This window comes from Pleurodeles waltl, chromosome 12 (genome assembly GCF_031143425.1).
Source record: "Pleurodeles waltl isolate 20211129_DDA chromosome 12, aPleWal1.hap1.20221129, whole genome shotgun sequence".
NCBI lineage: Eukaryota > Metazoa > Chordata > Amphibia > Caudata > Salamandridae > Pleurodeles > Pleurodeles waltl.
The window spans coordinates 205,897,287-205,924,472 of NC_090451.1; the positions used below are offsets into that span (position 1 = coordinate 205,897,287).

A 27,186-nucleotide genomic window follows, 5' to 3' on the forward strand; every position below is an offset into this window, starting at 1 on the left:
GTGGAGAGGTCAGGCTGATTCTTGTACTGCTGAAATACACCGATATAAATTCAACACATTTGGCTCATAGTCATTTTAGGCACACAGGTGATTCTCCACGGCATGTGCAGTTTGGGCCTACAGGATCTTGCTAACAATCTTTGATTTCCTTTATTGATAGATAATCCCATTGTGCCAGGGAATATTTGGGATTGTACTAAACACAAGGGAGACCTGGGGTATTTAAGATAAGGAAACAATACACTGGTCCCTAATCGGAAGAAGATAAAACAAAATATGATTTTATAAATTTTTTAATAAGGCATATACCAACTGGTAACAAGCACACAAATGTGTCATTAAACAGTGCCCCTGAGGTAAACATGTGCTTGGTGCTCTAACAAATGTGACGCATGTGAGGACTAGACGATATATGTGGCTCACCCAAGATTATAGCAGTACACAGCCTGTATGTGCAGAATGAAATATTTTAAGCGGATCTGTCACAGAGGTCGAATCAGAGAATATCTGGGATGCAGAGATGAAGACCGGGCGTCAACATCAGTGTTGGCCCTCACATGTTTTTATTGCAGCTGCCAGTCACACCTTTAAAGGACAACTATGTCCAGTGGCTTTCAACATTGCTGATGTGAGCATGTAAGTCAGACGGTGAAATTAGTTAATACAGTGAGGTTTACCCCTTGAAGGTAACGCTGAAATATATTTGTCATTGCTCATTTGATCTTTAGGAATTTCTAATTATCGCCTTGGTTGCTCTCCTCGGAGCAGGACATGTTACTGATAACATAGGTAACAGGCCTGGAGTCTCTTCCTTCGCCATGATGAGGAATGGCTTCTAGTCCTAGATACATAAATCTACACATAATGGGTAGCACTGCTTTTGGGATGCAAAAGACAGACTTGCAGAAATGTTAACTCTTCTATGAAGGTTGGAAGGTTTGTGTCCATTAAGGACCCGAAGGCTCCCTTGCCACATGATATGGCTGAAGTTAAAATGCAACTGTCTTCTTGTTCTTCATCTTCAAAGGACGTCCTTTCATGAGGCCTACAAATAGGCTGTTTAAAAGCTCAAAGACTGGCACGAAATGTATATATCAATTGCAAAACCCCAAGAAACTCTTCATGTCTCTTAGTTTTAAGGTGTAGAACAGATACCAAGCACCCCCCACCTCTGGTGGATTCACATATGTGCACGGTACTGCGACCGTATTTCCTACAGATTTCAAGGTAGAATAACAGAACCACTAGAATAGGATGAATCGGGGGTTGCATGTCTTCCCATTTAAGGTCCCCTTAATTTGAAGGATACCTGGCTTGGCAGAACCGGGCGAACAGTTTGCATAGTAGCAGAACCAGGACTGAGTTGGGTATGACTGATCTTTGTCTAGTGTAGCACGATAAGTAAAAAAAGATGGAGCGGAATGTGGCATAAGCATTTGGTAAATTGAAGCATTCCTTCCATCACTTTTTTTTAAGTAGTTGCTGTAAGAGCGACAGGCATGTCCGCCGTGGCTTTCATGCTCGTTATGCATTAGGACTCAAACTATACCTCACTGACGAAACCAGTCTTTTTTGCTTGTGGTGACATGGCCTGGCCATTCCATCAGGACTGTTCCTATTGGAGCATGATTAAGATTGATCTGTATAAGTCTGGTCTCTGTCTAGAGTGGATCAGTGAGCAAAACAATTATAGATTGGATGGTGCTTTTGAACAATCACCAGTGGTTGGGATTACAAGCATTTTACCCAGTGAGAGAAGAGGCACCTGCCCAGGCATAATTTCAGTCTCCTCCCTTTCAGTCATTCCTTAACTATCAATAATCATTACTATGGTCAGTTATATCACCCAGATACGTGAGCACTTCTAGTAAGTTTTTGTCTCCAGCTGTCATATCTGAAATGGCAAAGTCGGCAGAAAAACAATGCACATGAATGCAACCCCGAGTAATTAAAAATAGCCGAGAATAATTCAAGCACTCCACCCACTGCTTTTTTGTTTTCCTCAGTGCAACAACCTAAGTGTGATAGGTATGCTTAGAGTTGGGTCCCCTGCTCAATGTTCTGTAGGATTCAAGCTATACCTAACTGATAAGGTTTAACTTGTCCAAAACAGCCTGGGGTTGCTTGTGTTCCCATTCAGAGGTGACCTGGCCCAGCAATTCATGGAGGAGTGTTCCTGCTGGAGCAGGAGGAAGGCTTATCTGGATACTGTTGGTTCCTGTTTGAGGTAGCATGGTGAGAAAAAAATGATGGACGGTGCGTGGTAGAGAGCAGTTCCCAATGGCTGAGAATAAGTCACGTTTTTTTTTTCCTCACCTGTTATCCAAAAGCATCTTTGTATACAAAATTGGTTTTTAATCCCTTGGCTGTTAAGCCTTTTCCCCCCTAGTATGGTAATTGCATATTTGGGGTAGTTGGCGCTTTGGCATACATAACTTTTTTTCCACATAAGGTATCCATGCCAAATTTGTGTCCTTTTTACTAACATCCTAGGGTTTCTAAAGGTACCCAGGGTTTGTGGATTTTCCTGGAGGGGACTTAGAAAATGGGCAAAATATAGCTAAACTTTGAGTTGTTTTTTTGGGGTAAAAATAGAAAAAAGTGCTGTGTTTTTTTTCCCCTAAAAATGTAATCAACAAAAGGTTTGCTGTGCTAAAGCCCCAATTTTCCCGGCTTTCAGGAACATGCAGAGCTGAATCAAACCTATTTTTACCACAGTTTTGGCATTTTTCAAAGAGGTAGCCCATTTTTTCCTAATTTTTGTTTTTTCAACCTACTTCTAGTTTGTGTTAGAGAGAGATTTCTGAAAAGTAGACAAAATTCTGAATTCAGCAAGAGGTAATTTGGGTACATGTAGAAACTAGCTGTTGAAATAAAAATAAAATTAAAAATTAGTAGGAAAAAATGTCCATTTGTGACAAAGTTTTCATTTGTAACTTCTCATTGCGATGGCCAATTTGCAAAAGCGATGTACCAATACATCCGCTAGACCTTTCTGGTTCTTGGGATACATAGGGTTTGTGGGCTTTCCTAGATCCCGAGTTACCCAGAGCCAATAATTGAGCTGCTCTCTCAACGTGTTCCAGGTATAGAGCAGTTCATATGGTAAATTATAAAGAGTGAAAGATAGGTATCGAAGAAACCTATGTGTTTCTGAAATGAGCACAAGATATGGAGTTTAGAAGCAGTGGTTTTATTGCACATCTCTGAATTTGTGGGTACGCATACAAGCATGTGAACTAGAGGGCATTTCTCAAATGGTTTTGTTTCCTACACACTGGCTTACATTTGGAAGGCACAAATGTGAAGAAATACAATTGGTAATATCACTTGTTCTATTATTCTGTGTTCCCTGAAGTCTCTCGATTAAAAATGGTACCACATTTGTGTGCGTAGGGCTAGTAGCCAGGACAGGAAAGGCGCTAAAACGCTACATGGACACATCACATTTTCCACTGAAAACTGATCCCTTTTGCAATATGGCTTGCTGTGGATTTTGGGCCCTCTCTCAGCTGGCAGAAACAAAATCCTGCACAGTTTTTAACATCAGACACCTGGGGATTCCAGGGTGGGGTGACTTGTGTGGCTCTCACCAGGTTTTCTTACCGAGAAGCCCTTGCACACCTCAAACTTTGACTAAAAAACAAATGTTCCCAATATTTCTGTGATAGAAAGGCTGGAATCTGTAGAGAGCAACACATTTTTTACCACCTACCATTTCCCAAGGTCTTCCAATAAAAATGGTACCGCACTTGTGTGCGTAGGGCTACTGGCTGGGACAGGAAAGGTGCCAAAACTCTATATGGGCACATCACATTTTCCACTGAAAACTGACCCTTTTGTTTTCTAAATGGGACTAGTTGTGGATTTGTGGCCCTAACTCAGCTGGCACACAGGGAAACCTAGCAAACCTGCACATTTTTTAAAACTAGACACCCAGAGGAATCCAGGGAGGGGTGACCTTTGTGGCTTTCATCAGGTTCTCTTACCCAGAAGCCCTTGTGAAACAGATTTTCCTCACATATCTGTGATGGACAGTTCTTTAATCTGTAGGCAGCAATAATTGTCCTTCTACCTACCATTCCTACCAGTCTCCCGATTAAAAAAGTACTTCACTTGTGTGGCTGGGCCTAGGGACCCGTGACAAAAACAGATCAAACCCAGATACCTTTCTGAGGACTCCCATTGACGTTAGTTTGATCGGTTCCTATCACTGGCACTAGGCCCAGCCACACAAGTTTCAACACAATTTTTATCAGGACGAGTGGGGAATGCTGGATGATAGGAATTTTGTGGATTCCTTCTGATTCTGGAAGAATAAATCACAGAAATGTATGGAAAAAGTGCAATTATAGGCAACTATTGAGTTTTGCAGGGCATTGTAGTAAGATAGTTTTGTGAGATCCACGAGAGGTACACCACCCTGTACTCCCTTGGGTGTCTAGTTTTCAGAAATGCCTCGATTTGCTAGGTTTCCCTGGCTGGTAGCCAAGCCCAGGCCTAAAACAGCAGCTACCCCTTTTGTTGATGTTGCCACATTGCGTCTGGGACTCCACCCTTTTGTGGATACTAGGCCTACCCACTCAGGTGAAGTTCCATTTTTATCAGGAGACACATGGGAACTCTTGGCGGCAGGATATTTGCAGCTTCTCACAGATTTCAGTAGTTTGAGTCACAGCAATATGAAGAAAAGGTATGTTTTTAGCCTATGTTTGAGGATTGCAGGGGCTTCTGGGTAAAAAACAAAACTTGTGGGATCCACACAAGACACACCACCCTGGAGTCCCCCTTGTGTCTAGTTTATGAAAATATCTGGGGTTGGTAGGTTTGCCCTAGAAACAATGTACACCCTGGCAGAGAAAGACAGAAAAGACAAATATCACTGCACCACCATCTACTACTCAAGTTCACACACATACTGGTTGGATTTGGCACTCAGTGAGTAAAAAGTGCACATTTTACTAAAAAAGATTTCACAAAAATGAACAATGCAGTATTCAGTGTTAGTAAGCTAATTATAATTTATCAATACTGAACCAGTGACTCGCAGCTTGTAAGTTGTAAAGCCACAACAAGGCAACAACTGCTTTACAGGTCATTCACACACCTTTCATGTGTCGCACACACACAAAACCATTCACACTGCCAGCTGCGGGCCCAGCACATTACAACACTCACATCAACAAACAGTGCCATTCAGTGACCCATCACTTTTTTTATACACCCACAGGACTAGCACAGCAATCACAATCACAGCCTGGCAGCTGGTGGAATGTGTGGACTGGCATTTGGCTACCAGTGTGTATTTGGTGACCAGCAGCAAGTGGCTATACACACACACACACACCCTCTGCCAGCCAGACGCCAGTTAAGACACAGCAATCACAACGCCTGGCAGCTGGCGGAGTGTGTGGACTGGCGTTTCAGTGATAGTCTGTGTGTATAGTGACTGGCTACTGGTCACTACACACATACCGACAGCCAGACGCCAGTTCACACACACACCACCAGCCAGACGTCAGTTCACACACACACCACCAGCCAGACGTCAGCCACACACACCGCCAGCCAGACGTCAGCCACACACACCGCCAGCCAGACGTCAGCCACACACACACCGCCAGCCAGATGTCCACCACACATACCGCCAGCCAAATGCTACTCGGACATCACCATGAAGCTCCATACCACTTTCATTTCTAAAAAACACAATGGAAAGAACCAACCTATTGGTAGAATATGAAATAACAACTATGACTGCATACAGAACAGGTGTAACTAAGCATATCAAACTACTGCCAACCAGGTATCTAACCAGAATATATATAGCAATATAGACCACAGTCAGTTCCCTTTTTATGTCATAGTTGCTCCCAATACTTGAGTTTTGTATGGTACAATTCAAACCATGTGGCACACATAGGTGAGGGTTAAAAGGACACACAGGCTGCACATCTGGCTCTCTTTTCATAATCTTCTTCTGACACAGACTATACATCTTTGAAAGGAAAGTTATTTTGGGTGTTGGAAGAATGTATTCAGGAAAGTTGCAATCTTTCAATCTAGCCACATCCTCTGCTACTCTGACTCCAGGCACATTTGCCTGCCTAACTGCCGCAAAGCTGCCTATTACAAACTGCTGAAACTGTACAAAAGTCCTCTTGGATTCTGGTGAACGATCTGTTAAAACAATGAAAGCATTGAAGAATACTAAATGAAGTAGATGAACAGTCAACTTCATGTACTAAATATAGAACTTTCAAGCAGCATTGTAAGGCTCCAACCTTTCATCTTCTCCAGCTAAACCTCCCAGGTGCTTGTTTCGTCTAGAATGCACAGTGGTTTGCACATTTCTTCAACCTGACCCCAAAGTCTCAGGGGCAGCCAGTACTTTCATCATGAATAGTTGTCAGCATGCAGACATCTCTTCTGATTGAAAGTTTCACACCAAGGAGTTCATTACTATGCAAAGCACTGCTCTGTCCCCTTTCAAGTATTTTTACACACAAGCGCTTTACGGTATTCTCTGTGGTTAGAGTTTATTGTGCCTCATGCCACGGTACCCATTCTGAACATTTCTTGAAAGAATTGCACACCTCTGTTGAAAATGTCCATGTATAAATGATTACCCTTAGGAAAAATTGATCTGGCAAGTTCCCACACAACTTTCTCACTGACTCCAAAAGTGGAAGGACAACCAGGGGGATCAACAGAAGTATCTTTCCCATTGTAAACCCTGAAATTATACACATATCCAGTGGCACTTTCACACAGCATGTACAGCTTAATTTGCTGGGAATGTGTTGTCTGAAAACTAAACGAGCAGTGAACAAGACCAGAGACTGATCCACATATGTATATTTCCCTAGAACACATAGCTCTGAGAAACAATCTACTAAATGGTCAAGGACAGGCCGAATATTGAAGACACGGTCAGGGTGATCTTATGGAATGCTGTAGCATTATCCACAAAATACTGCATCCCTGCAGAAGCAAATACTGATCTTGACTCATAGTTGCTGGAAATATAGCAGTTGCCATTCAGGGACTAGTTGACCAATATCAAGACAGTGATAGCTTCCTTATCAATCCTATCAGGAAAGTTAAACCCCAGAACTTCTTAATTTGATGCAGATTTGTGGGAATCCAGTGGGTAGCTCTGTGGTTGGTCTTAAGTGTGGCATTGTTGTTCCTCAAAAACTGTTCTGCATACAAATTAGTCTGCTCAACAATATCATTCAGAAACACATCATCAATAACAGTTGTAAGAAATTGATACGCAAAACGTTCTCTGCATTGACTCTGCACCCTGAGCACTACTAAAGGTTGGCAAAACAGGCTGCACCATATTAGGGGCAACCTAGGGTTCCACACATCCAATGGGAAATCGTCCAGCCCCTGGATGCAGACCAGCTTGCCCTTGCTGCACTACCAGCATATCTCTGTCCTTCCCTCAAAGAGACACTTCATCAGCACTATTAGTAGATTCCTCATCAAATGATTCCTCTCAAACAGAAAACTCACTGCAAGAATCTTCAACTTGGTCCTCTACATCAGATGCAGAGTCAGGCTCAAAGCCATGTTCAGAGGCAGATTCAAAAAGCATACCTACAACCTGCTTGGGTGGTCAGCTTGCGGGCAGCCATAATGCTGACTTGTGAAACTAACAGAACAAACAAGACAACAATAACCCACGCTGTGTCAAATTAGAACTCAACAAAAGCAGCTGTATCAAACATTAAATGTAACTATTGACATATAATATGGGGACAACACTACAGTACAATACACACAATGAACTTGATACTCTAAAAAGATACATTTCACTTGCCACAGACAGCTAGACTGAGGATCAACTGCACCTACTCTGCACAGTCACAGCGAGCACCAAAGATATCCCCCTAGAAAAGAAAAACAAAAAAAGATTACACACAAGATAACTCAATACAGTTCTTGCACAAATCTAAACATGAATTAAAAAAAAAAAAAAAAAAAATGTAAATATGCCACAATTATTCCAACTGTTGGAAAAAAAAAAACATTTAGGCAGGGCAATGGTACTCATTTGAAGTAAACGTTACAAAAAATGTTCCTTACCAAATGTGTGCAACTTGAGATCACCACTTCCAAAACCTCAAGCAGGAGTAACCCAGAGGAAATCAAAATCCTTTGAACCAAAATAAAAAGAAGAAATAAACCATTAAGATCACAAATGCAAATTATGACACGAAATAAAACAGTTAACTTTACAAAACACCATGAATTCTTCCCCTATTTGCCGATCGGCATAAAAAATGTATGATATGCCCCTATTGGAGGCACAAAGCAAAGGCAAGAAATTGGCACCCCAGAGGGGAATGATCCTTACCCCAGACACCAGCCAAAGACGAGTCAAACATTGGTTCACCCACACCACCATCCAAATGCCAACCACACACATTGCCAGCCAGAAGCCAGTCCACACACACTAAGGGGCTGCTCCACCAACATATATAAAAAAAAAAGAATCCTTGGTGCCTAGTAGTTGTCTGCCCCAATGGGGGAAGATCAGCATAAAAAATTTCCCCAAGGTTGAGAGGGGCAGAAAGCAGCCAAAACAGGTACCCAAAAATGGGAAGCCACCCTTACCCAATGGGTCGCTCCCCAGCATATATGTACAATCCAGTACCTAGTGTGCAGTGGTTTTCCACCCCCCCTGGGGCAGTGGGAATGGACAAATAAAACAGCCAAATAGTTTGGGAAGTGACCTTGCCCAAGGGGTCCCTCCCTAGCATGCAGAAATTCCTGGTGTGTAGTACATTCCCACACCCTCTGGGGCAGATTGGCCTAAAAAATGGCCAATCTACCCCGGGAAGGCGGGTGGAAGCAAGGGAAAATTGTGCCCCTGAGGGGAGTGATCTTTGCCCAAGGGGTCGTTCCCATAAAATATATCGCCAATATAATTGCTGATGTCTAGTGGCTTTCCACTAACCTGGGGGGCAGATAGGCCTAAAAACATGGCTGATCTTCTCCCAAGGTGGGAGGGGGGGGGGAGGGGGGTGGTGGGGGATTTAGAAACGGGCAAATCAAATACCCGTATATTTTGGGGAGCTCCCTTGCCCAAGAGGCTGCTCTCTGAACCAAAAAGACACCCCTGGTGTCTAATGGGTGCATTCCTTCTGCACAGTCGCTGTCCCTGTGGAACCAATAGCAGGACTGCACTGAAGAGAGACCCCAGGAGAAAGGGAAACTCTTTCCTTTTTCCCGATGAACCTCGTCACTCCTCCCTCCCCTAGCAAGCGGACCTACCACAAAAAGTTCATAGACCCACGAAGTGCTGGAAGCCAAAGGCTTCCAGCCCGTCCTGGCTCCTTATGATGATGCTGGTGCACCATGCACGCGCTGATGTCATCATCGCGCCAGGGGAGGGGGTGGCATGGGAAGAATTTCTGCTGCCATATCTGGTGGGGGCATTTGGCTAGGGGGATCGATGGGGCGAGGAGGATTCTATCCCCACGAGCAGGCTAAGTTTATTTTCCTTCGAGGAGGATTTCCCGGGTAACTAGCATGCATTCATTGGTGCTAGTACATTGTTGTGAGAAATATGTAGTCCTGTCGCATGTACCACGCTTGAACAACGAGGAGCTGCACCTCGGATGGCGGTTGTTTCTAGTCAAATAGTGGGTGTTTTCCACCCATATGAGAGTACGATTGATACCTGTAGCTTGGATGAGCCCTAGAGCTCAAAGGTTCAAACTCCTCTTTTTGTCCTGAGGAGGCCTGAAGGAAAAGGCTGAAAGGCGTTGACTTTTATTAACAAGCAGTTCTCAAACAAATTATGAAGGATGTGTGATTTCGTCATAATTATCCTTATCACAGTGGATATGACATATGGACTTTAGGCATCTGGTTTACTGAACTACCTTGGGATGGATCTATACATATGTAAACCGTTAGAACGTCTTTAGTATACATGAACTGTTATGAGGCGTCTGTATCTTGCATTTTGAGTTTTGTATTCTTTGCATTTCATATTACATTGTATGTACAATCACTGCAAATTCTGTGTTTCATTTTTGAGAAACTAATTAAACCTGACTCTACTGCCTAGAAGGGTTCTCTGGTAACTAATATAACTGATGAATATAGTTAAGAGAATAACTAAAGTCCTGTAATAATTGAAGTATTATTATTGACTGAATAGATTGTTCTATCTATCCCTCATAAGTCACATTTTTTCTTTGGTTCATGGGGGAGCGCCAGCGCTTCCCTGTGGGTGGGTGTGAGTCGACTCGAGGGACATATCCTCAGCACCCTAGCGCTGGTGCTGAGGACGTGTCCAGCACGTACTCAGCACCCAACATTGGCCATAGGTCTTGGTGTTAATTAGAATTCTAGTGGCTAGCATGAAGGAGCTATAAAAGCAGTTGAGGTTGTAACTTTGGTTTTCATTTTGTATCTTAAATCCTAAGAGTACTATCTTACCCATCCGTCAGTTTATAATGTAAAGCACTGCCTGGTCACTGCAGTTATAGAGTCTTAGCTATTGTGTCACACTGATTCTAAGTCTCTAAATGAACTACACAGGATAATGCCCAGTAAACCTTAACTACACAGGACACCCCCCCAAAAAACCTTGCATGCAAGAATATATTTTTTGCATTCCAATTTTAGTTGCATTGGCAGTAAATTGTTTTGTCTCCTGGGTGCTTGGTTAAATCTGGGACAACCCATCCACATGGCCTGCAAGTCCTGTTTGCTATTAGGTAACTGCTAACTATGAGAAGGACTGCATGATCGACACTCATAGCTTCTCTGCTTGTTTGGTTATTTCACTAGGACTGCTGTCCCTTTCTCAGTGACACAATGTAGTCCTTTAAAGGTCATCAGCATATCACTTGTTTTAACTTCCAACCATGTCGCACTGACTGTCACTTCTTGTGCACATTTTTCTCTTTTGTTGGACAGGTCTATTCTTTATCCATTTGTGTGACATATTCGATCCATGCTTAAAACTCCTCCCCTGCATTTAGGAATGGGTATGGGCCAGATAATATTACAAGCTTATTGTATCTAGTACCTTAACATTTGAGGTTAGACAAGTTGGTGATGGTTTATTTCAAAATGGAACTGCAGATGGTAAATAATTTTAGTGGTGGAGGGAGAAGAGGAACGCTAGTTATGTAATTTAGGGTAAAGGTCTCAGCTGCCAACCAAGTTTGTAAATTCGCTAGGCCTTCTCTGTAGGCTTCGTCTCCAGAAGGGTTTGGGATAGAACTCAAAATTCTTACACATTATCGAAACTGGACACTTTCCACAAGGTGGTCCATCATTAGATCGCAGGCACAGAGGGCGTTCGTTGCGTACTTCTGGTGCCAAAATATGGATACCTCTCTGGATACTTAAGAGATCCTATCATATGTCATCCTACGTCATTGATTATGGTCTTTAATTGTCCTAAAGATTAGAATAGAAATATGTGATTACTCCTTACCACTCCTTACTACACAAGCATTTCTTTGGCCAGTACCCATCCTACTCAAGCCTATCAAATAATATGGTCTCACTCAGTCTCGGTTGTCTCTTGCCTCAGAAACCACCATCAGCAGAACTTGCAAAGAAAGAGAAAGAAGTTAGCAGGGTTGTGTTTTGCAGGTGAGCCCTTGCAGCATTTCGGTGGAGACTGCAATGAACATATGAGTTAGGTTTCATTCATTTTCCAGCATTAAGGTGAGAGTGGACCGTGCCTTTGATAGGTGGTTTACAGGCCTTCCAGCTTGAAACAAAAATTGATAAAATGAACTATGAGAGCTGTAGGTAGACCATGGGCTCCTGTGGCCTAATGATAATGGACTCATGGAACAGAAGACGAAGGGGACATTTCTGGGTATGGCCCTGCACAAACGTGTTAGAACACACGTGGGCCCCAATGTGTGAACATTCAGTTGCTTTGAGAAAGTGTGTTTTACCCCTGGGAATTGAGGCTTAAGTTATAGCTATGTCAGGAGTAAGACACAACTATGTCATAGAAAAGGTTTTGTGAATCAGGTCCTTGGAACTATGATCTGAACCTGCAGTACTTTCTAGTATTAGTAATAAAAAAGGAATATCATTATGGTGTCTCGTTTATGGGAGAACATGGTTAATGAGGAGGAAAAGGTACACGTCTTTACATTATCTGACGGGAAACATAAAACACACAGTATATCAGCCTGATGTCTAAAAGCGAAGCCAATTACAAGTATTTTGGCCACTGGTGCTCGTCTCATTGCTTCCTTTTATGAAATCTTATGTGACAGTTCAGACTGATTATAGAGAAAAATGGCAGTAGTAGTCTCAAACTCCTGGCATACAGGTGCATGGTGTGACTGCGAGCAGTTTTTAGGTTCAGCAGGCATTCCTACAGTCAATTTCAACAACATAAGGGAAACCTTCAATCTTTGTGGTCACACTGAGCTAGCAGAATGCTAAGGGAATGCTGTTTTTTTTTTTTTAATTCATTCTATATTGGCTGAAATATTGTGCAAAAGCAAAGTATGCTAAATGAATCTTGACTGTAGTGTGTATCCAACATACATTAAATGCATACAATGCAGTGTTTCCTGATACTACACAATAGAGGAGAGCTGTTCCAAGTCATATTCAGCAGCAACAATCACTTTTCTATTTAAGAAAGTAAGTTCAAGCACACATCCCCTTCCTTGAAAGAACTGCAATGCCCCCTCTCCCGTCAGAATCCACCTCAAAGATTGTTATGTGATCTGGAAGGTACTCCATTTGAGTACGCCTTGCCCTCATTCTCAATCTGATGCTTCTGGTGCTGAGCGCACTTCTCGGGGCGCATCGCTGTGCAGGTTAGATATCTAAAAGCCCCAAAGCATGCACCTGTCAACAGACTTGTCCTGGATACGTGCTGTCACTCTGGGACAAGCTCCCCAGCACCTCAGCCTTCTTCTGCATGTGGTGCAGGTCAGCTTGTCTCTTCACAATGCTTTTACCATCTTAGAGGGAATCCCTTTTCTTCCCTACCTCACCCCACTGTAATGCTGTGTTTCTTCTTTATTTCTAAATCTATATTTTCCCTAGTTGTCGATGTGGTGTGCCTGCATGTCTCTGTCCTCAGATGTTGACTGTCTGTCCTGTTGATGTGTACAGGGCCCTCCTCACCAGGGGCTAGGATTGCACTGTATAAGTATGCACAATGTAATACAAGAGCCTCTGAGCCAAGCAAAGTGAGAGTTCAGGTCCTCGCTTGCTAAATGATAAAACAATTTAACAGCTCTGAGTTTAAAAAGCTAACTAGAGAATGTAGTTATCAATGGATATTTCATAGAACATTAGCACAATTGTCGGAGCTAATTCTGACAGCAGAGCGCTGGGGGGGGACACTTCACTCCCCACAATCCTGGGGGTTCGGTAGAGCCTTCAGGCCCACAAGAGGCATCCAAGCCTGCGACCTCCGGCACGAAGCGAGGTCGAGCAGGGACAGTGTTTATGAACTTAGTCAAACTTGGTGGAGTCATCCGGATCTGAGGAACCAAGGAATTCCAGGAGGTAATCCGGGGATCACAAGCGGTGCTCCAGCTGGCCTCCTTTCATGGCTGTGTCCTAGTTCATGTAGAAGAGTTCCTCCCGGTGGAGGGTTGTTAGAAGGGATGATGGATCTGCAGTGTCTGCTTTACATGATCAGGCCCAGAGCTGTATGTGGCTCGGCTAATAATGCCAGCTTGGAAGACAGTCAGTATTGCAGGACGTGAGATGCACTTGCAACCCCTGGCTTAATTTGTGCTGGCGGTTGCAGATGGTGGTCAGCAGCGTACATTTTTAGAGACCAGGATTTATTTTTCGTCACTGGACCCAGAGCGAGAAAGGAGGAGAATATGTGAAAACAGTGACCGAAAGCAGGGAGGAAAAAAATGTGTTAAGAATGAGATAACGAGACAAAGTGTAGGGTGGGTAAAGAAAGAGGCACGAGGTGGGGTTAGGCAGTCTTCTGCCGGCAACGAGCTGCTGAGATAAGTGTAGTAACTGCTGTATGCCATCCTTTGGAGGGCCCAAAGCAGTACATTACAGTAGTCAACTTGATATCTGTAGAAATTCTTTCTTTTGTTGCCAGGTGTTGCTTTTCCAAAAAATGGGCGTAGCCTTTGAGCATTTTCAAGTAACATTTGACCGATGAGGTGACCTGATTCCCATGTCTTTGCAGCATAGTTTGATCAGAGATCACACCTTGATTCTTTACATCATCTGCAACGGGGATATTCAAGGTGCCTACCTGCATCATTTGATCATGCCTCTTCATCTTTAAGTGTCTGGGGGAATGGAATAGGAAGGAATGGCTCGATGATGATCCTGAATAGCATAGGTGAGAGGCGAGATCCTTGAGGCATGCCATAAGTAACTAGCCACAACGTGCCTTCAGCTGCAAAATTTTACTGATAGTACAAGATGCAGTAGTTAGCTGTTGGATCCGATTCTGACTGCAGACCTCGAAATAAGGATGCCTTGCAAATGGTGCATGTTTACCTTGTCCTGGGAGTGCAGAGTAGAACTTCGCAATATTTGCTCATTTGATTTGCAGTGAGTTTTACCTGGCCCAAATTGGGAGGACAGACTCCTGTGTCTGGCAGAAATTGTGCCAGATTTGTAATCGTGTTGCAGGAGCAACCAGGAAGAAATGGGATCACTGGCCAAATAGTAATTGGAACCTAAATCTCTTGAAATTAATTGTCAAGCCATTCAGATTTTTTTTTTATTTTTTACCTAGGGGTAACTTCATGTGGATGAATAAGATGTACAGCTTGATGATCCCGGGGGTGGGGGGGTAGAGTGATATCATTCATCCTGTTAGTTAGAATAGGCGTCCCCTTTCATTTAATTGGAATTTCAAATTCTCGAATTTCCTTGGCAGAATATATTGGTCCCCGGTTCTCAGTGTTTTAAATGAAAATATAGAAGTGCAGGCGCTCTCTGTTTAAAGTACCGGTTTGCTCCTGAGAAGTGCCAGTACTCATGCATTGTAATATAGAGCAACAATGGTGAGAAGTGCAGGAACTCTCCCTTTCAAATAAAAGAAGTGCAGGTATTCAGCACCGGTCAGTACCTGCCCATTTAAAGCACTGCCGGTTCTAGTTCTTGCACAGTCTAGTTTAAATTAGAATATCTCTCCCCTCTTTTTTAATCTCATGAGGCGCAATCTTGGTGGCGAACCACCAGCCGAGAATGTGTCCTTCTTATGGGTGAGTTCTGTGGGATATCGAACAAGCCACAATTCCCGCCTCGGATCACCTTTAGCCTGAGTATCTTTGCACAACAGCGTGAAATCACCCTTGTAATCATCTTGTCTCCCAGGGTAGCTGCCAATAGTGTTAGAAGTATCAGCTGAGCTTCAAACGTAGGGGGTGGTTTTGGCGATAGATAGGTTTCAATAATGCACACTGTTCCACTTGAGATTAACTGCAGATTAACAACCACATGTTCGATAAAATCGATCACTAGCGCGTTACAATGAATTACTGTCCAGTTTCTTATACCACAGCTGCCCTCCTCCATTTTGTATTTGTGTACATATTTGTACTGTTGAACTAACCTGCCCCAAACAAAGCCTTTTCAAACTTTTGGGAGGAAACTATTAAATGGTCACAGTAGGAACCTTTTCAAGTGCTGGAAACACATTAGCAGAAATAGCTTTCACTCCCTTAAGGCCCCCATTGCATTCCTTCCGGTGCCTGTACACTTCAGCCAGTTGTTACTTCTCCCGCCCTGGCTGTAGCACAGGGCCCTGATGCCCTGACAAAGGACCTGAGCCTTGTATGAGCGTAACGTGCTGTTTCACTAGTAGGAAATAGGGGTTTCTACACATTTACAACCCACCTGTTTATTTCTCGCCCCTCACAGGTGACTGGCCTCATCGACAGCTGGGGGTGGACCAAGGAAGACTCCATCCTCCACGTGCTTCCGCTCCACCACGTGCACGGCATCGTCAACAAGCTGCTCTGCCCCCTGTGGGTGGGCGCCACGTGTGTCATGCTGCCGGAGTTCTCCGCGCAGAAGGTAAGGTTTCACTCGTTCTTTCATTCCATCGCTGTCATTGCTAGTTTGTCCCTTGTTAGCCTGGCCAACCCTTAGCCCCCCTGCACCTCGCCCGGCGCTGTCCTTCGATAATGGAGGCTGCCTACCAGGCTTATGGGTAGCAGCAGTGGTTGAAGGGAACGCTGGGATCTGGCACAATCTGGGAATTCATTGCTCATGTGCAGTCTCACCGCCTAGGCTGGTAAGGGCAGCGGAACGAGCTGGGCCGATTTCTGCCCAGTTCTCAAGCCCCTTCTCCCCCCCTAAAGTTACCCGCTTTGTGTGCATCTCTTACTCTGGTCTCTAGAAATACTCCTAATTATGTGCTTGTGGGGAATAACCTGCAGAAGCCTGGTTCCCGCAATGATTCCTGAATGTTTTTGTCCCGCTTTGACCATGAGATCTCGCCTGGTTTCAGCATCTGAAGTCTCTGGGTGAAGTACTCCATAGGTGTTCCTGATGGGGTAGGGAACTCCCATTACTGGGCCGCCTGGGGTGAGGCCTTAAGTAGTCAGATGACGGTGAGCCTACGGTCAGATCAGCCTCAATAAAGCCAACTAGAAATGCTCACACTTTGGAAGTCACGTGTTTCCCTCAGTGGGACACTGAAGGTACCCTGCTTCTCCACCTTAAAAGGTCTTCAGTCAGTTATGAAGTTCGAGCCATAGCCTCTTTCTGCTCAGAAATTCGTTTCTCCATTGAGCATCTAGCCGACATGATGTCTCGGTGGATTGAACACCAGTCCCTGACAGATGTGGCGACGTAAAGGTCACAATGTTGAAGTGTCAACAGAGGCTTTGGCTTCCATCCATCAAGTCGATGCACTGAGTACCATAAATTGTGTGATAGTAGCAGTAACCAATAGTAATAGTAGCTGATCAGTGTGTGGTAATTCAGTTGGACGACCACTAAACCCCATCGCTACACCCTGTCATTGAGTGTCGATTCTTTCACAGTGACGACACCGCCTCGCGAACTGTGTCAAACTCAGCAGCAACAAACCCCCACAGCCTGTGTTGTTTGTGCCGCAGTGATAAATACACCCTTCAGTGTGTGCTGTTTCCAGTCACAGTGATATGTACCCTGCCAGCGTGTGTTGTTTCTATCACAGTGATACCATACCTAATCAGAGTGTGGGGTTTCTATCAGAGCTAAACATACTTCTTTTCAATCTGGACTCTCTTACAGTGATCGCTACGCCCCGTCTGCCTGTGCTGTTTCTATCGCAGTGAAAACTACTCTCCCCCGGTGCCTTATTGTTGTTTCTCTTCCAGGTTTGGGAGCATTTCCTGAGTCGGAGTAGTCCGCACATCTCCCTCTTCATGGCCGTACCCACTATTTACTCCAAGCTGATCGATTACTATGAGAAGCATTTCACCCGACCCCATGTCCAGGACTTTGTGCGGGCAACGTGCCAGGCAAACATCAGGTACAGAAGCCGGGCTTCCATCACCATATCAAGTGTAAGGACTCCATCAGATAAGAGTCAGGCCCTTACCCAGATGCATCAAGCTCTAGGGATCCCCTAACAGTATAAAGGTGACAGAAGATGGATTCCCTACTGACCAATTTGCTGGGTCTGTGGTGGAATATTGAGCCTCCCTAATTTGTCTGACCTGCATAGCTTGGTGCCCAAAGCAAAGCCTAGCTCATGGGAAGTGGTGTGAAGGTTGAATCAGATAACGTGTTACACATGTATGTAATCATAGTATAGAAACACGTCTACTCAGGGTTATTATTTTAAAACAAATTTATTTAATAAACAAATGTATATTGTAGAATGGTAAATGATGGTGGTAGCCTGATGTGTTGCGCACTAAGAATTCAGATAATAGTCCATATAAGCTTTTAGGCAAGGTTCTCATACTATAGTTTTTGGACAGGTTCTGGTGCAGGGCTAGTGGTTCAGTTTTCAGATGGCCGGCTATCATGCCATGTCAGATTGGAGATGGGGATACTTGGGCTGCTGCTGCAAGGAGAGGAAGGGTTGCCATCTGGACGAGGAGTCACTAGGGTTCAATATTTTGGCATAGAGGCACATTTATAGACATGCGAATTCCAGGCTTCCCCTTAGCAGACTCAAAGGTGGAGGTAATAGTCAGGGCAGGCTAGTCCTACTCTCAGCATGTTTTGATTGTCAGATAAATGAATCATTGAAGGGCACAGCTGCTGCAGAACTAGGGTATCCCTGACAAACAGCTACTTTGGAGGAGAGGGGGTGGGATATAGCCTGACCCTATTGTTACTGTGGCCAGGCAGCCTCCTCCAAATTTACTCACACATGCATGCTTGCACGCTCACCCTCCCTCCCTTTCAGTGGGAAAGGTTCTCCAATGCTGGAGGGAGTTGCCTTAATTTGAGAAAATAGTGGTGCACACATTAAGAGCCCCCGTCCGAGTTGACACCAAGAGTCACTGGAGTTGCCCTTCGTCTCATGGCCTAGTGGTCCTCCTGATTAAGGTCCAGAAGAAGACAGACAAAATCGAAAGTCCAGGGAAACATCAGGGACAAATTAGAAAATTGGTGGGAGGTTGAGCTGAGCAATTGTGGTCCTTATTTCTATGTCCTAGCAGAGTATCGTCAAAGTCATGCACATTAGGAACAGACGATGAGCAATTTTCACACATCACATCTTCAAAGATGAAGGTTCTATCACATTTGGTAACATTAGGAGAACATCCGGTACAGCGTGTTAATATTGGTCGCGGTCAGGAGCATTAGGAGAACATTAGCTACAGCATGGAAGCCTCCATCACAGAGAGAGCATTAGAAGAATTCCTACCTCAGCAACATTGACAGACAAGAGAACGTTGAGAGTATCTATATCAGTGAATCGGGGCCAGGAAAGGTCCTGTCACTTGGAGGGACAAGGAAGAGAATTTCCAATTGATGGGGATCTGGGGAAAACACTCTTCCTTGTATCGACTACCAAAAGAGTAGGATTCCCAGACACTTTTAGAAAAGGTGGGAAAGAATCCCTTTCAGGAACACAACACTAGACTATGAAGAAACGAAAGCTTTTCTTTATAAATGACCCTCATGCACTCTAGTAGTGGCATGCTTCATCATCGGGTTCGACCTGGCCCCTAAAAGCTGAGGTAGACTCAACCATATGTCAGGGAGCACTTAAGATAACCTGCCAGGGAAAATAAAAAATACCTGTTGTAGGCCAAAGGTATCCCTTTATTAGCAGACTGCGATGGCATTGTTAAAAAAAATATCAAAATGGAGGGTTTGTTAGGTTCTAAAGGCCATTGGCATGTTTCAGCTCTGTTACTGGCCTGCACAAGGTCCTGGGCTTTCATCAGGACATATTAATTATCCAATGGCTCCGGTATTATCACATGAAAAAATATATTAGGTGTGAAAGGATGCAGTGCTAGTATCTTGCATGCTGGGAGTGTTCAGACTCTCCTGATAATTGCTAACATGATAGCAGTACCAATAAGGGAGAAACATAAAGAACAGACAAACAGTAACATCTGAATAAATGTTCTCTTCCATGTGCTTGCAGTCATATTTGTTCATATAAAAGAAGAGAAAGGGAGGTCCATCATGACAAGGGCCATGTCGTTATTAAGTCACTCATGTGCATGTTAAGTACATGCAGTGTCCCACTTCAAAGCAAGTAATCATGCTTCTTGACAAGCATCTTTAATGTGCACAAAGGACATCTTTTCTACTGTAAGTACCCGCCATAAAAACGTGTACAGGTGGAGTTTCAATTCACTCGGGTGAACATCTATCTCATGCATTACAATGGTCATAAAAACACAAAAATTGTGTTTATTACCAGCCTATCATTGCATGCAATCAGGCCTAAGCGTGGTGTGTACACACTTATAATTTTTTTTGAGGGATTATTGAAAGTCGTGACACAAATCAAAGCTTGTGTCTCTCTGGGTGTGCGTGTTCCAATAAGGCATCTTGAGTGGTGTTACATGCACACTTTTATGCTTTCCTAATCATATCTTCTGGTATTTTTCTATCTTCTTTGTGAGAAGATTTGATTCAGTCTTGACGTCCACTAGCTCAGAACAATTTCTTCTCAGTCTGAAGAACTGGCCTACGGCCAGGTTCTCTCATAATTCTTGAAGGTGGGCACTGTGAAAATGCAAAAGGCTATTTTTATCTGTGAGCTTTGTATACAGAGTAGTAGATAACATGCTAGTGATAGCTTAAACAGTTACATCTAGGGATGATACAGTGTGGGTGTTAGAGTTCATTGTGAAGGATAGGAATGCCATTAAGCTATTGCAAGAATTGCACCAAGTCCTCTTCATTCCCTCGTCATATGGTGAAGATGTCATCAATGTATCATAACCAGAGGCAGGTTTTTGCCTGGTATGGATTGTTGGTCCAGATATTATTTTCTTCGAACCAGTGCATGTATAAACACACTATACTGGGAGCAAATGGGCTTCCCATGGAAGTTCTGTGCCATTGAAGGTATAGTCAGGCTTCAAATGCAAAGCAATTCTCAGTGAGGGCTAGCAAAGTCAGTTGCATAATCCAACTGATAGGTGCCGTCCCAATTCATTTGTTTTGTACTAGGATAGGAGTGATTACACAAAGGCTGTCTTCTTGGGGAATGCTTGCGTAAAATGCTTTGATGTCTAGACAGACCATTCTTTCCGTTACCGGATCATACGAAATCACTTTGAAAATATTGAGGAAGTGATTCGTGTCCTTCATGGATTATCTTGTTTTCTCAACCAAAGGTCGTAGGACCCAATTAGAGTAGTGAGGTAACGGTTCCAGAACCGACCCTATACCTCCCGGGTGTGGGAAGTCTCCGTCTCTGGTTCCTCCAAGTGAGCCAACTTACAAAAAGTACCTCATACAATCTTCATACCCTTCAGTGAATTTTCTCCCATCTGCATGCCTTTCAGAAGCACCAAGCTACAAAAGTCCCCTCCTGCCACACATTCCTGTGCAAACAGGTTGTTATGAGTGCACCATCTCTTTTTGCCCCAAAAACTGCAAAGAATCCAGAACACCTCAGCGAGACACGTTCTACGCATCCATGAATACTATCTTATCTCACTGCTCCTTGAAATACTGTACTAGCTTCCCATTGGCAAACTCCTAGCTTTCAAGACTCTCTATATTACTATACAAGAAGAAATATTAGTAGGGGGCATGGCTTGGCAAGATGGCTGAGCGGTAACACTTCTCGCTCCCTGCCAGCCCCTTAATACTCCGGCATAATCAGTTACACATAGCCCCCAAAAGTTGCACATTTACCCCCCCCCCCCCCCCCCCCCCACTCTACTGGTCCCCCTCCCCGTTTGGGCACTAATAACTTACAGGAGTGCAGTGGTGAACTGGTTTGCCCCGTAGCCGGGGCTGGTGCTTTTGGAGGTGGGCTGTGGTGCAAGGAGAGAGAGGCGCTACAGCACTCTGATACAGTAGAACATGGAGCTGGACAGTACAGCGGCTGGGGACTGCCGAGGTGTTCTGTGCCGCACCCCTAACTGTGGCTGGAGCTGACGCTGCCTGGTGAGTACTCGGAGGCTGCAAGTTCCTGCCGGCCAGAGAGTGCCAGGGAAGTAGTGACGATGGTGGCTGGGCGGCCCGACGCTGATGAGGTGCAGTTGACTTTCCATGAGTGATTAAATGTGCCTCGGCCCCCTGATGGCTTGCAGTGAGGAGACGACCCCAGGTAATCTGAAAAAACTGGAGACACGAGCATTGGTACTGTGCTGATGCTTGAGGCCCGGTAGTTGGAAAGGGACCGATTCGGGAGTGTCTCAGGGTGGGCCTTTGATCCCCAAAGTCCTCATTACATTTTTGGACCAACTTTCACGACATTGCGGGGTGTAGGGGGCGTGGACTCTGCTGTGGGCCGCCCTTATCCTGAACTTTGAGACTGGACACTGCTGGACAACGACTTGGTGGTGGACAGCTTGGTCAGTGTGTGCTACCCTGCTCCAGGGGGTGTCCTGTTCCAAAAATGCTGAGGGTACTGGGGTACCCCTGAGTTGTGGGGGCATGCATATTTCCCCTTGAGACTTTGGCTTCTTGAGCCAGTATTGATCTGCCTGGGGATTATCGGACTGCTGACCTGCGGTGGCTGTTGTATTACACATTATTGGAGCCTGGGGGATGGCTGTGATGGCAAAGGATAACCCAGAAAAGGGGGTGCAGACCAATAAAACTGACAATTATACACTATCCTTACCGCAAAGGGGTGCGGAGGGGGAATTACACAACCCAGATGCCTCCCAAAGACCCATTAGGCCCTACCTGGCTGACCCTCTGGCAGAAATCATGGGGACCAGGGACCGATCACTGGCCAGTAATGATTCTGTAGTGCTTAAGGTGGGCCTATTGTGCACCACTCCTAGGAAGGCGTCGGAGAGGGTCACTGAAGCAGAGTTTCAGGTTTCGGAACTCCTAAAAGAGTTCAGCACTCTTAAGAAAACAGTCACTGATGTACAGTCTCTTGTGGCTACTTTGGATGACCAGGTGGAAGATGGAGAAGGCCGCTCCAGGAGGAACACTCTATGTTTTGTAGGCTTTCCTGAAAGGGCTTAAGGACAATCCGCAGAATTGTTCTTGAAGGACTGGATAACTATAGTCCTGATGCCCAAGGGGCTCCCCAAATTCTTTACTATTGAGCGCGCACATCGAGCATTGGCACCAATGCCAAAGACCTGGCGCGCGCTTCGAGCCCTCATTGCCCATTTATCAAATTTTCTGAATAGATACGCCATACTACAACATGCCCAAGTTTTGGGGGCTCCCCGCTTTAAGAACAATTCCATTATGATCTTTCCCGATTTTACTTGCAAGGTCCAAAACCTTTGTTGAAACTATATGACGGTGAAAAAAAGACTGTGAGAATGAGATCTTAGATATAGTCTTATGTTTCCGGCCAAGCTGCGGGTACAACATGAGGGACTATTCTTCGCTACTTCTGAAGAGGCTCACGGTTGGCTGGATACCCTGGGCCGTACACCCCCTGGACTGTGGTCTACATCTAGGTCAGGAGGCACTGGGAACCCCCGGAGGAGCACTTGGATTCAAAAACACTCTTCGGACTCTGCTGATAGTGCAGGCAGTTGTTGGATGGGGAGGGTGCTGGTGTGCCATCATAGAACCCTGGTGGAGTCTAACTGTGTGCAGGGCACTGGCAAATCCTTCCAGGGGCACAGGAAAGGTACAGACTATTGGATCAGTGGCACAGACTGACGGCTGATAATCCTTGAATAATCCTCTGTAGAGGGTGGGTCTTGATTGCTTGAACTCACCATAGGTGAGCTAAGTAAACTAAGAAGACGAGCATCCAAGCCAATTTAAAGCCCGTGTGGATCATCTGCACCCATCCCACCTTAACCCTGGTACAACTAGGTGCTACCTATCCATAACGTGGCACACCTCAGATGGCATAGCCTTACCACACAAGAGAGCAGTCAGCACAGCACAGCTCCAGACAGTCTCCTCTGTCCCCACATTGCTCTCAGTTCTTTACTGTTGTAGTTGTGTCCTTTCTCACACAGCTCCTTACACTTCCAGGGAGCAGACCCGGTGTCAATCCTCCCTCTAGGCAGCTCCTCATTGTAAGCTTGTGACACACAGAGGCTCCGTTCCTGACCTTAGTAAGAGACTGACTGGAAATTAAACCAGTCTTGAAACTCGGAATGTTTCCTCATCACACTACTGTGTGCCACTGTTGGACATGGCCCTTCTTAGGGGATATCCATAAAACTGTTTGCTTTTTTTCTCCCAGTTTTTGCTGACTCTTTGTGTGTGGCCTTAGGACTCTGGACACTTCCCACTGTACCGGAGGGGGAAAGTGCGCGTGCCCTTCCTACTCATGCAGGAAGAGGCGCTTATGTGATTGGTTGAGGTATTGTACCCAGGAGTGCCCTATAAAAAAGGTACAGCATATACCCGGGGTGGGGGTGGCACTGGCCACTAGTGGGATGTTGCACTGAGTGTGACACCCACTAGAGTAGCCGGTTCAACATTTAATAGGGCTGTTAGTGCATGCCTGTGGAGGCGCAGGTGCGCCTAAGCTCAGTGTGGCATCTTCTGCACTGGGACCAGCCCTGAGGAGGCCTTCCGCTACCCCAGAGCACCCTCCGGATGGCAGAGCAGGTGGTAGGCAGAAGGCAGAGCAGGTACACCAGGGTGTTCTGTGCCCTGGTATGGGAGAACCCCCACGTGGGTTTCCCTACCAAGGGAATTGGCTCATCTTTGAGGTTTTGCTGTTCCTGTTTGAGTGGCCTTAGTGCCCTGGGCACTTTCCCATTGTAAGTATAGTGGGGAAGTGTGCTTGCGCTCTCCCTGCATCAGATAGGAAGGAGCGCCTACCAATACGTGCACATTTGCACATTGATGTTTTCTTGTGCTATAGTTCTCTGTATATATACATTACTGCTATTGTTGGGACTGGGTTGCATCCTAAAACTGTTTTATATTGAATTGGGGTGATTGTTGGGGTGCGTCTCATGCTGCCAATGTGGTAGTACCACTTGTGGGAGCGGGAGGGAAAGTATGATTTTTCTCACTTGTACATATTGCTGATTTCATATTAACAATGTTGGACCTCATACTATTAGTGAGATTTCTGAATGTAATTTATGTCCATATTTACATGATGTTCATGTGGTGTTAATTTATGTGTGTGTTGAATACAAACTGTATTTACATCTACCTTGTGTGAAGTTTCTTTGGTGATGCTCAGTGTGCTAATTGTGTGGTTGTGCTGTGCCAAAGCAGTACACCTTGTCTCTGTGATAAACAAGACTGTTCTGTGCTAAGCTACCAAAGGGTGAGCGCAGGTTATACAGTGAGTGTAATCTCCCACTTCTGACGGGAGTGTTAGGTTATGCCTGGCTAGGGCCTCGCCTACCATAACGTGCTGTCTCCAACAGCTACCAATGTTGAATGTAATATTTACAACAAATATGCATGATTTTTGTTTGTCATTACTACAAAACAAGTAGACTACATATGGGGACTGTAACCAGTGAGATGGCACTATAATTGCAATAGTTCACAACCAACACAAAATGCTTTGAGCACAACAATATCAGTATGAAATTAAAATATTGTAACACAACAAAAGTTGTATATTGTATATGGTGCCCCTGCCCCCTGATTTATGCCAGACAACCCAATAAGTGAAAATACAGATTGGACAGCATAGGAACAGGATCCGTTCTGGGGTGACCACTGCCCGTTGGTCTCACCTTACATGGAGGCAAACCACAGGGGCAACAACATCCAGTGTCAGGTACTGTATGTGGTACATCTGCCGAACAGAGTAGATCTGTCCCTCAGTCTACAAAGACTTGAATGTAAGTGGATCACACTGTGTGATTCCATTGAAAGAGGACTGAATTTGATAGCGGAATGGTGTTGATTTGTGACCTTATTACAAGACTAAAAATAGTTACTGAAATCTGTTATTACATAATGCACATCGTTAAATTGAGCAAATTTACAGGATCTCCTGCATGAAGTATACATGGATTCTTTGCATTGATCTTGTTTTGTATATATCCTTGTATGTTGGTGTTGTGATTGTTGACATAATGTGGGTCGCTTTGTATTTGCGACATGTGAATATTGTATTTCCATTAACCTATCTCACTGTATACATTCCCACCTGGTTGCTGATTCTAAAGCAGAAAGGCTTTAGAATCAGCAACCAGGTGGGAATGTATACAGAAGAAATTGATGTATACAATCGCCGTTTTTGATAAATTTTTCATCTTTACAGGCATTGAGAACCCCTGAGTAAGTATAAATGTAATTTTCACTGGGGTGGATACCTCTTCACTCCTTTAATAAGCTTGGTCGTTCCAATCTTATATAGGATACAGACATGTCAGGTGACAACAGCCTGTAGGAAAGTGGCCCTTTTGGACATGGTCACCCCACCCCACACTTTTTGCTCACTGGTACTGATGTTTTTCGACTGAGGTGCACTGGGTGCCAGTGCTCTTTCCCTAAAAACAAGTAACAATGTGTACAGTTGGCACACACATCTCTACCTTTGTAAGTCTAGTAAGTGAATTCCTGGAACCTAGGGCATGGGTAGGGGAGAGGGTCCCTAAGGGCTGCAGCACAATTTGTGCCACCCTCAGGGATCCCCCTAGAAACAAGTTGCACACAGCTGCCATTGCAGTCTGCACGTCCTGATGCAGACCAGGCGAAAACACGACATGGCACACCCATTGTGTGCCATGTCACAATCTCTGCATTTAAATATATGTGTCACCACTGCAGCAGGCCTTGGAGCCCTAAGACAGAGTGCATTATATTTGATGTGAGGAAATATCTACAGAAGCAGATGCGACCCTGTGATGCCCAGCTCCATTGCTGAGCATTGGAGGTAAGCAGGGAAGGCATCTTAAGGTATGCACTTGATACTTGTAATTACGAGTTCCCCAGCTACATAATGGCTTCAGTAAAAAGTAAGGCGTTTAGTATCAAACACCTCGTCTTAATTAATCCAGGCTGATGCCAGCCTTGGATTAATTGTGACATGCACCCAGAGGGAATCTTAGAGGTGCCCCTTAAACCCCACTAGTCTTAGTGTGTTGGCTGACTAGTCTCGACCAGCTTGCCACCATAGACAGATTTCTGACCCCATGGAGGTGGGATCCCGTGCTATGATGCTGGAAACAAAGCCTGCTCTGGAGGAAGGTGCTATAACCTACTCCTGCTGGATGGCTAGTGAATCTGCATAACAAGGCCAGGGACATCAAAGGCCCTGCTGCCTTTGGTATGCCACCATGGCTTCCTCAAACCTGGGTGTTGCCAACCCCTGCTCTGAGGCCCACTTGGCACCACGACAGGCAGGAAAATTAGCCTGTAGGCTTCTACCACCTTTGGGCAAGCCACGCCCCTATGGTGGGCCACCCAAAGTGGACACTCGAATAAGGTTTCCACCATCTTGTTTTTGGTGGAACTAGGCCTCCTGGGACAGGTATATGCCCACTCCCCACAAGAAGTGGTCATATAGGGGGTGTAGTCACCCCAAGGGTAACTAGCCCATTGGCTATTACTCTACACTCCCCCAAAACGCCCCTAATTTGAGTATTTGGTGGCCCCCTGACACCAGAACCGAATAATCTAACTCAAAGAAGAAGAGGACAAAGAAGAGCAGCAGGAACA

General features: G+C 44.9%; 1 protein-coding gene across 1 annotated transcript in view; it reads left to right on the forward strand.

The window, feature by feature from the left end:
- The window catches only part of ACSF3 (acyl-CoA synthetase family member 3), a 359,801-nt gene that overhangs the window by 26,879 nt on the left and 305,736 nt on the right, over positions 1-27,186 (forward strand). The window contains exons 3-4 of the mRNA XM_069216898.1: positions 15,877-16,032; positions 17,325-17,479. Of these exons, the coding sequence (XP_069072999.1) occupies positions 15,877-16,032; positions 17,325-17,479 (311 nt within the window). The remainder of the gene's footprint in view (positions 1-15,876; positions 16,033-17,324; positions 17,480-27,186) is intronic.